The sequence below is a fragment of the Halichoerus grypus genome, chromosome 6, assembly GCF_964656455.1.
Source record: "Halichoerus grypus chromosome 6, mHalGry1.hap1.1, whole genome shotgun sequence".
NCBI classification, from domain to species: Eukaryota; Metazoa; Chordata; class Mammalia; order Carnivora; family Phocidae; genus Halichoerus; species Halichoerus grypus.
In genome coordinates, this window is record NC_135717.1 from 155,251,988 (window position 1) to 155,265,174 (window position 13,187).

General features: G+C 37.0%; 1 protein-coding gene across 6 annotated transcripts in view; it reads left to right on the top strand.

Moving 5' to 3' along the window:
• Window positions 1-7,103, top strand: part of NEDD1 (NEDD1 gamma-tubulin ring complex targeting factor) — a 50,260-nt gene extending 43,157 nt beyond the window's left edge. For 5 of the 6 annotated variants that reach the window (XM_078076444.1, XM_078076440.1, XM_078076439.1 and 2 more), the window contains 2 exons: window positions 4,928-4,994; window positions 5,430-7,103. In XM_078076444.1, coding sequence (XP_077932570.1) covers window positions 4,928-4,994; window positions 5,430-5,534 — 172 coding nt within the window. In that variant the 3' untranslated portion in view covers window positions 5,535-7,103. The remainder of the gene's footprint in view (window positions 1-4,927; window positions 4,995-5,429) is intronic. The other variant, XM_078076441.1, reaches the window with a different exon arrangement.
• Window positions 7,104-13,187: the final 6,084 nt, after the last annotated feature.

Below are 13,187 nucleotides of genomic sequence, written 5' to 3' on the forward strand. Positions count from 1 at the left end.
GTTTAATTGTTTTTGTTAGTGCTCTGGTTACAAAGTTGCATAAATTTTGAGTAGTCTGCCCCAATCCTTTTTCTTTAAATCCTGTTATCTTCTTATTTTCTTTTTCTTTTCCTTTTTTTGTTTTAGTTTTATTGTGGTGAGAACACTTACAATGAGATCTACCCTCTTAATAAATTTTAACTGTATAATCCGGTATTGCTAACCATAGGCACGGTGTTATATAGTAAATCTCTACAAGTTATCCATTTTGTTTAACTGAAATTTTGTATTTGTCACTTGGCAACTTCCTATTTCCCATTCTCCCCACCCCCTGATACCTAGAATTCTGTTCTTTGCTTCTATGAGTTTGACTATTTTAGATATCTCATGTAAGTGGAATCATGCAGTATTTGTCCTTCCGTGACTGGCTTATTTCATTTAGCATAATATCTTCCAGGTTCATTCATGTGGTTGCATAGTGCGAGATTTCCTTTTTTATGGCTGAATAATATTCCATCTCTCTCTCTCTCTCTCTCTCTCTCTCTCTCTCTCTCTCTCTCTCTCACACACACACACACACACACACACACACACTACATTTTTAAAATCTGGTCCTGTTATTTTCAGGAATGTATATATGTGGCAAAACAGCAGAATTGTCTGACTTTAATATGATGTGAGTAAAGCAGTGTTGGAAGGGGAGAAAGCTCTTATGCTGGGCAGATTGAGAGAGAGAGCACTGCCCTGCCTTCAGCTTTCAGCTTGCCACGCATGCCTGCACCTGGGGAGTGGGGGTGAGTAGGGGCCTCTCTCAATCCTTCTGCCCCTCCAATAACCATAGGCAGCTTCTGCTTGGGACTCAGTGAGGACCCAGAGAATGGCTCAGAGAATTTCTATAAATTTGCTGCTCTGACGTAACCTTCAGTAAGTCTTGAAGAGCTATACCTTTCAGTGGAGGGACAGAGGGGCTGTTGAGGGGCTCCGTCAGCTGTGGAGACTGCCTTCCCCACAAGGGTCTGGAGTGCTTCAGACGGGTTACTCTCAGTTGTCACAGCGCGCAGTCTTCACACACCCTGTTGCTCTCTGCCTTAGGGTGTCTCTCTCAGTCCTCCTGCCCTGCCCCTAATGGTTTACATAAGCACTCAGTGAGGGCCTGTGGCAAATAGTTGGTGAGTGAATGGAGATTTTCTTTGTGGCTAGGACTCCTTGGGTCCAGTCCTACTTGGCCTACAAAAATCTATAAAAATTTCAGTTAGTTCTCCTTACCCTATCAATGGCAGCTGTGTCAACCCTACCTCTCCAGCCCCCCACCCCCCCCTTCACCACCACCACCCGCCCTCTGCTCTGTTGAGGATGAAAACAGTCATGGGTCTCTTCTCCTAGGAGGGACTCATTTTCTGGATTTTCATTCATTTAGATTTCTTTGCACTCTCAAGTTGAATTTAAAAATGTATGATTTTATAGGTTATCTGGCTTGTCCTCACTATTAGAGTTGGAGAGATTATATCCTAAGCAGAAGTCTATGGGTCTATTTTTATTGTCTGTCAAGAAGATTTAAGTTTCTTCTGGCAAGCAGATCACTTTGTTCCTGTACTTGCTGGCTTTCCAGTTTTCTTAGGGCCAGTTTATTTCTGGTTGCCTTTATTCTAGGGTTTAGTCTCTGCCCTTCTAGGATATTCACCAGGCCTTTTTACCTTGGTGGGTTCTGAAACTTTAACCTCCATTTCCCCAGCACCACAAGGCCGCCAAAGTCTTTCTCTGCTCTAGCTGTGACTTTATGTTTAATTTTCTGCCACCAGTACAGGCATTGCTTAGGAGTCAATAGATACCTCGAGGGGGAAATTGCACAGTTTTGGGTTTACTTTTCTGCAGGTACCTTCTTGGCACCTTGAAGCCCTGGCTGCCTGGGCTGTCCAAAACCCTGGCACTCCCCAACCCGGTGAGGCTCTCTCAAGCTCCAGGTCACTGCTTTCCGCTCAGCCTCTGTTCCCCTCTGTCCAGTCAGCACATCCCCAAGGGAAAACAGAGGTAACTGTGGGGCTTACCTAGTAGACTTCCCTGCTTTGCAAAACCATAGCCCCTCAAATCCTGACCACCTTAGTGGTTCTCTGATGCTTTCGGTTTGTTTTAATTTTTTATTTATTTATTTATTTTTAAGATTTTATTTATTTATTTGTCAGAGAGAGAGAGAGCGAGTACAGGCAGGGAGAGAGGAAGAGGGAGAAGCAGGCTCCCCACCGAGCAGAGAGCCCGATGCAGGACTCGATCCCAGGACCCCGGGATCATGACCTGAGCTGAAAGCAGAGGCTTAACCGACTGAGCCACCCAGGCGTCCCTGTTTTAATTTTTTTAAAGATTTATTTATTTGAGAGAGAGAGCACGAGCAGTGGGGAGAGGCAGAGGGAGAGGGAGAAGCAAACTCCCCGCTCAGTGGGGAGCCCAGCTTGCCACTCCATCCCAGGACCCTGAGATCATGACCTGAGCCGAAGGCAGCTCCTTAACCGACTGAGCCACCCAGGTGCCCCCAGTTCGTTTGTTTTAAATACAGCTTTTGTCATAATTGAAAGCAGAAGAGAATTTTTTAAAAACCCTTATAGTTGTAACAGAAAAAGTACTTAGGAATAAATCTGACCAAAAATGGTAAAGATCTTTGTAGAAAAACACTTAAATATTTATTAGAAAGCATTAACACTTAAATAAATGGAAAGATATGAAGATGTTAGTTCTTCTAAATTGGTCTATAGATTGAATGCAATTTCAGTCAAATCCCAACTGTGTTTTTTGGAAGATGATGATAGGATAACTTCAAATTTATGTGGAAGAAGAAAAGATCCAGGAATAACCAAGATACTCTAGAGAAGAACAAGATTGAAGGTGACTTGTTTGTCAGATGGGTAAGCTTAATTATTAAGCTATAATTAAAATAGTGTAGCATTAGCACAGGATGGACAGATTGCCCAAACGAATCAAATAGACCAGAGAAAAACCTGGGCATATATAGAAATGTGATATATGACAGAGGAAAAGTATAGATCCCTATTCCCTGCTATTAAAAAAATCAGTTCTACCCAGCGTGAAAGTTTAAAGGGTAAAATTTTAAGCATTGTAAGGGAATTTATATATGATTTCAGGGTAGGGAAGTTATCAAAACATAAGAGGATACACTACCTATAAAAACATAGATTGGCAAATTTGATTGTGTTATTAGGTCAGTAATTAGAGAACATTGACAAGGACTGCTCATCATAAGGCACCATTAACAAAGTGAAAGGACAAAAATCTATCTATGGTACTCCAACAAAGGATCCAACAAAGGTTTGGATGATGTAAAGAACTCTTAAAAATAAATAAGAATAAAAGACATTTGAGGGGTGCCTGGGTGGCTCAATCAGTTAAGCATCTACCTTCAGCTCAGGTCATGATCCCAGGGTCCTGGGATCGAGCCCCTGCTTCGGGCTCCCTGCTCAGCGGGGAGTCTGCTTGTCCCCCTGCCCCTTCCCTTGCTTGTGCTCTCTCTCTCAAATAAACAGTGTTTTAAAAAAAAGACATTCAACAGAAAAACAAGCTTAAAAGGCATGGACAAGCATTTCACAGAAGAGGAATGGTCTATGAACCTAAGGAAAGGTGTTCCATCCTATGGTTAATCAGAGAACTGAAAATGCAATGGGATACTGTTTCACACCCATTAGATGGGAAAATGTGAAAAGTCTGTGAAGACCAAGTCTTGGTGTAGATACAGAGCAAGAGGAATTCTGTTACACTGATGACAAGCATGTCCACTGATACTACCTCTTCAACAAATAATTTGCATTATTTCGTAAAACTAAACAAGTATACATCTGGCCTTTAACTCAGCATATCTACTCTTGGATCTATGGGTGCAGTTATGGGTGAATATGATTGGGAAATACATACATGATTGTTTATAATAACATTGTAATAGTAAAAGCTTGAAAGCAATCTGAATGTCAATTGATAGGAGAATCTGTACACTGATACAAATCAGTGAATTACAGATGTATAGAATATGAATGTTGAAAACATGATATTGGGTTATTTTTTTAAGTGTACACTACTTAGTACTACATAGGATGTGGTATTTTTATAATGCTCAAAACCAGGCACAGCAAAAATATATTGACTACAGCATCTTTGTTAGACTTTTTTTTTTTTTTTTTTTTTTTTTTTTTTTTACATTGCTTAAACAAAATTCATCAGAGTAGTGACTTCTTTCTTGGGCTTCTCCTAAGTTAAGTAATGGAATCAGAGAGGAGCACATAGGAAACTTCTATGATTTTGGTAATGTTCTAGCTCATAAGTTGTATGGTGGGTGACTGAATGATCCTTTTATTATTATACCTCATAATTTTCATGTATTCTTTTCTGGTATGACTGAATTGTACTTTATAGGTAACCTTTATTATAACCACCCAAATAACCCTTTCCATTCTACTAGAAGTATTTTTTTTTGATAGCTAAAACATTGATAATAGTTAAGACATTGTAACCTAGTAAATGATCTGTATTTCATTGTAATATAAACCTGTGTCTTTCCTTAATGATAATTTCTATATTAAGGGATGTGTAGTATGAGAGTTCTGGATATATACAGCCGGGGTTTATATACTAGCTCCACCATTTACTGGTTGGTTGATTGGATAAGTTTTAACTGCTCTGTGGCTTAGTTCCTTCATTGGTAAAATGGAGGTAATAATTGCATGTGATGTAAAGATTAAATGAGTTCTTCCATTCAAAGTACAACAAACAGTGCCTAGTACATAGTAAATAAATTCTAGGTGCCTTGGCATTTTTATTATTATTATTACTACTATCATTATTACTAACATCCAATAATTTGAAACAACGAGAAAAGTTTAGCAGTTTCTTGAATGATCTAGGATTGGCAAAACCATTATAATTCTAATAGGTATTTTACATTCTTACCTAGAGAAGCATGCCATAGAGACATTGTGAATTTGCAAGTGGAGATGATTAAACAGTTTCACATGCAATTGGTAGGTATGACCTTTTATTTTAAATGAGTATAGAGTTGTGGATCTAAAAAGTCCATTAAAGGGTGATATATTTTTACTTTATTATATCTAGTTGCTAGAGTAAACAAACAGGGAGTTTTAGAAATTTAAAAGTAAAATAGATTTTAACTAGTCACCCTTCTTTTTAACCTATAATAGTTAAGGCTACTTTTTCACAGCTTTTTATTTATTTATTTATTTCCATAAGTAAGCTAAAAGCTTCCCACATGTGCAAATATAAACCTTCCAAATACGTAACTTTCACCAGTGATCTTTCATTTATATTAACAAAGTAGTAAGGTACCATTCAGCTAGGTAATTGAACATGACAGAAATGATAGCTGAAACTATGTAAAACAGCTTTCCAAATAAATGTGAAGTATCAATGCTTTAAAAAGCATTTTTTCTCTTTTCTAGAATGAAATGCACTCTTTACTGGAAAGATACTCAGTGAATGAAGGTTTAGTGGCTGAAATTGAAAGACTACGAGAAGAAAACAAAAGACTACGGGCCCACTTTTGAAATTTCAGTGAATACCTTAGTGTTTTATAATATGGGAAGCTTCTGGCAACACAGAACTGCATGGAATCAGTATTGTTTTCATGGTCTCTAGGAAAAAAGTTTTTTTCAAGTAAAATGGTGATGGGATTTTATACCAACCACTATTTCACCTTCTCTGTCAAAGATATTTATATTTTTATATTAAAAACTGTACAACATGTCATCTGCCTAATAGGAAAGTCAACAGGATCTATAATTTCTGAAAGCTTTAGCTATACACTAAGTGCCCTTTTTCATAAGAAAACAAAATTGTGCAAAAAAATAGGTTATGTATGTTTTTTAATCACCTTTTTTAACAGATAATATTTTTGATTGACAGTTGCCTTCCAAATTTTTTTGGATATTTGAGGATTAAAGAGTTTGATATGCCTTCTATTTTTATGGTGAAAGTAATTTTTAAATGGCAGTTGGTGTTTCTAAGCAACGGACTAGTAAAACACAAGGTTGGTTAGTAATTATTTTGTTAACTTGATAAAGTCAAGTATGACTATTATTTATTACTTGTACATTTCATAAGAAAATTTTGGGAATTTTGAATTGCACAGATTACATTATATATCTATTGCATTTATGTGTTTTGTACTTCTCACAAATCTCTACTCCTGTTTGGTATTTTTCAGCTAATTTCACTTTACCTATGAAAACGTTTAGGGGTTTATAAGACTTGACTAGAGCTGCATATCTGCTGATTGTCTCATGAATTAATAACATGCAAAGTTATTCTGTAAAGTTTTAATCAATATGATTCAACTTACAATGAGTGAAAATTTTATATTAGACGCTAAGTATTCAGTATTAGTCCCATTTTTTCCCTTCCAAATGAGAAGTATGGATTATTTTTTTTTTGTGGTTTATATCATTAACTTTCTCTAATTCTTTGTTTGCTGTGTGTAATGTTTTTATTGACCTTACCATAAAATTTAGAAAGGTTAATTGTCAAAAGAATGCATACCTCTCTGGTATGGGTGGAGGTATACATCTACCTGCTATGATATACAGCCTTAGTGATATAAGATTAGGAGGGCTCCTGGCTTATTTACCTTCTTGTAGTCTCTTGTCCCAAAGATTTAAACTATGTACCTTGTATACAGCACTCCTACCCAATTTTGACTTCTGAGATAAAAATATTTACTAAAGTAAAAAGGAAATCTAGCTAGCTTACTAACTTTATGGTTTTCCAAAGTGGTGGAAATTTTAAGGATATATTTAATAAGTGTAAACCTACTAATAATTACTTCAGGAAATAAAAACAGAAATCTTTCTTTTCCCCAGTGTGGCTCAGAGAATGTTTGTGTTAAAGTATAAATGGGTGCTAATGTGATCTTTTTTTCCTGACAGATTATTGGAAGCATTATGATTTGTAACACGTTTCCTTATGTATCGTTATCAAACATGTTTAGAAAGCATAAAGTGTGTTTTGCCTGCATGCTGTATTTAAGTCCATTAATATTTTCCTGTTGCCTTTTTCTGTAAATGCACGTAATGTGTATTAAAAGAGGTGGGATAAATAAAACAATTTTAGTAACTTTATGCGTATAGATGAAACATTTTGTCACAGAATTTAAAAGTTACGTAAGTACAAAAAGTAAAATTTTTATGTGGTAAAAATGAGATGCCTGAAATTGAACTTTTGCCTCTGGCCAAAATGGAATAATAGAGATTGGATTTACCTATTTGAAATTCTAAAAACGCAAAATATGAGACAGTTTTCAAATATAAGGTATTAGGCAGCACAGGACAGTGTTCCCTGAGAGAGGGAAACAAGTAAGACCCAAGAAACCCAATGAACCTCTAAGTATAAGAAATAAAACTATACCAGAACACATCATAATCAAATTCCTTAAAACTTGGGTCAAAGGAAAATTCTTAAAGCAGCTAAATTTAAAAGACACAGAAGAACAAAGACAAGGGTGCAGAGACAGTGGAGTAACATCTTTAAAGTACTGAAAGAAAAATACTCAACTTTGAATTCTATATCCAGCAAAGATGTCTTTCAAAAATGAAAAATAAAACTTTTTCAGACCTTGGGAGGCTGGAAGAATTCAGCACAAGCAGACTTGTTCTACAGGAAATGTTAAAGAATGCCTTTAGTCAGAAGGAATATGGTACCAGATAGAAATATGTTTCTATGCAAAGTAACCAGGACACCAAAAATGGTAAATATGTGAACAAATGTAAGGCTTTTTTTTTTTTTTTTCATTTTTCCTTAAAGGATAATTAATGATTTAAAGCAAAAATAATGACAAGGTGTTGTGTGCTTAATATAAGTAAAGTGAAATATCTGACAACAGTTGCCAGGGTGGGAGGAGGGAAACGAAGTATAACTACTCTAAGGTTCTAACACTAACTGTGAGATGGTGTAGTATTACTTGAAAGTAGACTGTGATAAGAATGTTTACTGTAAGCCCTAAAGCAACAATAAAAAGTCGTAACTAATAAACCAACAAAGATGATAAAATGTAGTCACAAAAAATAATGCAAAAGAAGGAAGAAAAAGAAGAAAGGGAGACTAAGAATAAATGGGACAAATAGAAAAAAAAATAAGATGGTAGATTTAAACAGCAATATCAATAATTACATTAACTGTTAATTGTCAGTTACCCTGATTAGATCGAGTTTTTTTAAATCCAGCTATATATTGAATCCATGAAACCTATTTAAATATAAATACAAGTGGTTTAAATATGAAAAGAAGAAATAAAAAGTATATTGAACTTAATGCAAATGAAAACAAAATTTGTGGGAATCGGATAAAGCAGTACTTTACAGGGAAATTTATATCATTAGATGTCTATATTAGAAAAGAAAAGAATTCAAATCAAGGACTGAAGCTTTCACCTTAAGCAAGAAAAATAATAGCAAGTGAAACTCAAAGGAAAAAGGATTAGGGAAGAAATCAATGCAATAGAAAATAAAATCCATTGAGAAAGTCAGTGAAACTGAAAGCTAACTCTTTGAGATCAACACAGTTGAGAAATCTTTAGTCAGACTGATGAGAAAGAAGACAGAAATGATCAATACTAGGAATGAGAGAAACGACATGACTAGAGGTTCTACAGATACTTCTTTTTTTTTAATTTGAGAGAGCACATGCGAGTGGGGAAAGAGGCCGAGGGGGAGAGAGAATCTCAAGTCAACTCCACGCTGAGCACAGAGCCTCACGCAGGGCTCAATCTCAGCACCCTGAGATCACGACCTGACCTGTAATCAAAAATCAGACTCTTAACTGACTGAGCCACCCAGGTGCCCCTACGTATATTTCTGACAGAATATGCCAAACCTAACTATACTGGTGAATTCTTTCAAATATTTGAGGAGGAAAATACTCAGTTCTCAACAAATACACCCATGAAATAGAAGAGGGGATAATTCCCAACTCCTTCTTTGAGGCCAGCATTACTCTGATACCAAAATCACAAGAAAACGACAAGCCAATATTTATCACAAACACAGATGCAAAAGTTCTAAACGAAGTTTAACAATTTGAATTTAACGATGTGTAAAAAGGATAATATATGAACTAGTGAGGTTTATGTTAATGCAAATTTGGGCTAACATTAAAAAATTCACTCTAAATAATTCACTCTATTGACAGACTAACATAGGAAAACCATATGATTGTCTCAATGCAAAAAGGGCATTTGACAAAACCCAACTTTTTTTTTTTTTTTTTTTTTTAGGTTTTATTTATTTATTTGACAGAGAGACACGGCGAGAGAGGGAACACAAGCAGGGGGAGTGGGAGAGGGAGAAGCAGGCTTCCTGCTGAGCAGGGAGCCCAATGTGAGGCTCGATCCCAGGATCCCGGGACCTTGACCTGAGCCAAAGGCAGACGCTTAACGACTGAGCCACCCAGGCGCCCCACAACATTCATTTCTGATAAAAACTCTCAGTAAAGTAAAAATAAAAGAGAACTTCCTCATCTTGATAAAGGGCATCTTAAGAAAAACCTGCAGCTAACCTCATACTTAATGGTGAAAGACTAAATGTTTTTCCCCTAAGATCAGAGACAAAGCAAGGATGTCCACTATCTTCTATAAAACATTGTATTGGAATTTCTAGCCAAGACAATTAGGCAAGAAAAAGAAAAACCATTCACATTGTAAAGGAAGAGGTAAAAGTCTCCCCACACATGACATATTGGACTCTACAGAAAACCTATGGAATAGATGAACATTCTAAAGTTAATATGTGAGTAACAAGGTTACTGTATACATGGTCAATATACAAAAATCAGTTTTCCCCCAACCCCAAAGTATATAATCAGTCACTCTTCACAACCCCAGTGCAGCTCTTTCTGCCCAAGGGTCCTGTCCCCGTGCTTTAATAAAACCACTTTTTGCACACACGCACACACACAAAATCAGTTGCATTTCTATATACTAACAAAAAATTGAAAAATCAATACTATTTATACTAGCATCAAAAATATTACATACTTAGGTATAAATTTGATAGAAGTTATCTAAGACTTATACACTGAATTCTACAAAACATTCCTGGGAGAAAGTAAACCTAAATAAATGAAGAGATGCTATGTTCATTGGTTGGAAGGCAAATGTCAGTTCTTCCCATATTGATTTACAGATTCAGTATAATCCCAATAAAAATTTTAGCAGAAACTATTTTTCTCTTCAGCTATGTCTAATTCACTGTTTACCTAATCTGGTAAGTATTTAATATCACCTGTTTCAATTTTCAGCTTAGAGTTTCCACTTGTTTTTTTTTTTTTAATAGTTTCTAATTCTCTGTTGAAATCTTATAATGTAATTCCTTAAGTGTATTCATTTTAGTTATTCTAAAGTCTGTGTCTGATAACTAATACCAGAATATCCTATGGATTTGTTTCCATTTTACATTATTTCTCTCAGGTTTTGGTCACACAGTGCCTTCTCGTCTTCTTGAGTATTTCTTTACTGAGGGACTGACATTGTTAAGAAAAATTGTAGAAATACTCTTGAGTCTTTGAATGCTGCTGTCTTCTCCCAGAGATTTTCTTTTCACTGTGGCAGGCAGCTAGGGATGAGCTGATTCCAAGTTGAGTTTAAGTCCCTAGTTTATTCTTGTTTTTGTGGTTTAATCCTTAAGAGGTTTTTTTTGTTTTATTTTTTTAAGATTTATTTATTTGAAAGAGAGCGTGTGCCAGTGAAGGGAGGGGCAGAGGGAGAAAACTCAAGCAGACTCCGGGCTGAGCACAGACCCTGACATGGGGCTCAATCCCACAACCCTGAGATCATGACCTGAGCCAAAATCAAATCAAGAGACAACGGGCTGAGCCACCCAGGGTGCCCTAATCCTTCAGAGTTTAAACCAAACCATTAGGGTTCCATCAGGTCCTATCTTAGTGAGTCATGAGCTCTTAATTTTTGTCTCTCCAACTCTGTAGAGATTTTCAAAGTTTTGTTTCTTATCTTATTGATGTTTAGATAGACTATTTTGCAGGTGAAGTTAACAGAATGCCTGACAAGTTAGTGCTGTGGATAGTCACTTTTTCTTATCTAAAATATTTCTAGTAAAGAATTATTTTATGTATCAAATTCCCAAGTTCCACATTCTTAGATAAACTAGAGCTCTTAAAGACTACAGTGATATAAAGATAAAGAAATAATATATGTAGATTTATATTATTTGTGGGAAAATAAAGGGTGTGGCTATAGAAACAGTCGTGAACCTCTGAGAAGAAAAAAGGTATCTAGACCAAGGATTCTCAAAATGTAGTTTGGTGATCCCTGGGAATTTCCAAGGTCATTTTCGGGTCTGGTGAGATCAGATTATTTTCATAATAATACTAAGACATTGTCTTTTTCACTCTTATTTTTCTCATGGGCACAGTGGAGTTTTCCAGAGGTTACATGACAAGTGAATACCATTGCCCTGATATTTAATGGAATGGGTACTTGTGTATTCTTGTACTTTCTAGAATTTTCTAAGGTGAACTCTTTGGAGTCCTCAATTTTTAATAGTATAAAAGAGACTGAGACTGAGAAAATTGAGAGCCTGGAGTATATGTTTTCAGCTGAATAAAAGGATATTTATGAAGCTTAAGGGCATGGTCCCCTATCTGTCAAATGTGCTTAGTAGTAGTAATTAAGTCAAGAATGAGAGAAAAGCATGTCTAGAAAAGAATTGTGGGTGTGACTTCTGGCTTTTGACACACAGAGTAGACTGTGGAATCAAATGCATAGAAATTCACAAATTGTTTCAGACAGTGGAATTAGCAAAAGCACTGCCATCTAGGACTAAAAGAAATTGAGGCTTTTCAAAAATATTTTTTTAACTCCTGAGAAAGTTGCTCTGTCGTTAGAATGGCAGATCTTCCAAAGCCCTTTTCAGAAGTGATTGAGGAGGAGGATGAAATCTCACAGAGCAGAGTCAAAACCAACAGAAAATAAGGGACGGTGGGGAGGCACTCCCAGGAAACAGAACCCAGGCCTAATTAAGAAACATTCCCCATCCACAGAGCAACATTTGTCCAGTGGGATTTCAGAATTGCTGCAGGCCAATGACTGCTAAGAGCCCCCCATTCTTAAATGGGGGTGTGTATTGCAGGTATCCTGCCCCAACTTCACCACTGTTTGTAAGGTGTGTGTGTGTGTGTGTGTGTGATCAGGAGGGGGCAGATAGCTCATTCTTTTGTTTGGTATTCTCTGAACAAAGAGCAATCGTTCTTTTCAAAATGAGGCTCATCTGGATCTAATGTAGATTACAAGATCCTAAACTTGGAATATGATGCGGTGATTGGATGTGGCTTTTGAGAATCCATTGATGGGGGTGAGCATGTATTGCATTTGGGAGGAACACAAGTGACCGTGGCCCAGAGGGCAGAGTGTGATATATTGCATTATCAGCGCCAGTCCTTCTCTCCTACCTGTTTTCCCGCCCTTTGCCATTTGAATTTGCAGTTCCTACTAGTAAAAATATGATAGAGTATTTTTCCCCATCGTCTGACTTTGGGTTTGGCCACGTGGCCGATAAAACAGAAGTGATGGTGGGTCAGTTTCAAGCCTAAGCTTTAAGAGGTGTGGCATGTTACCGCCTTGTACTTCTTGAAGTACAACTCTTGCACTTCTATTGTGGACATTAAACACACACACACACACACACACACACATACGCTGCCTGAGCTAGCTGCTGGTCCCAAGAGAAAGATGAGACATGTGAAGGGAGTTGTCTCAGCCAAGCTGCTCGCCAAACCCAGCTTAGTCTAGCCCAACTGACCCTCAGATCTATGAGCATAAACACTTACTATTGTATGCCACTAAGTTTTTTGTGTTATTATGCAGCAGTAGGTAATTGATAAACTTCCTGACTCATCTCTAGTCCAGCTGTTGTGATTTAGAGCTTCAGCATGCCTTGTTGAGATTTTTGTTAAGAGCCTCCTAACTAGGCTTTCTGTCTTCCTCGATTCCTTCTTGTCTGTTGTATTCACCTCTACTACATTTGTTTCTACCCAAAAGTCAAATCTAACTGTCCATAGGAAAAAGCCATGGTCTTTGATGTAGCATCCTGGGTCCTTCCTTGAAGACCTGCCCCTGATATTCCAGTCTCGGGGTCCAGAGAGACCTAGGCCATTTCATGGCTCTGGGCCATTACCTTCATGGTTCCTTCTGCCTG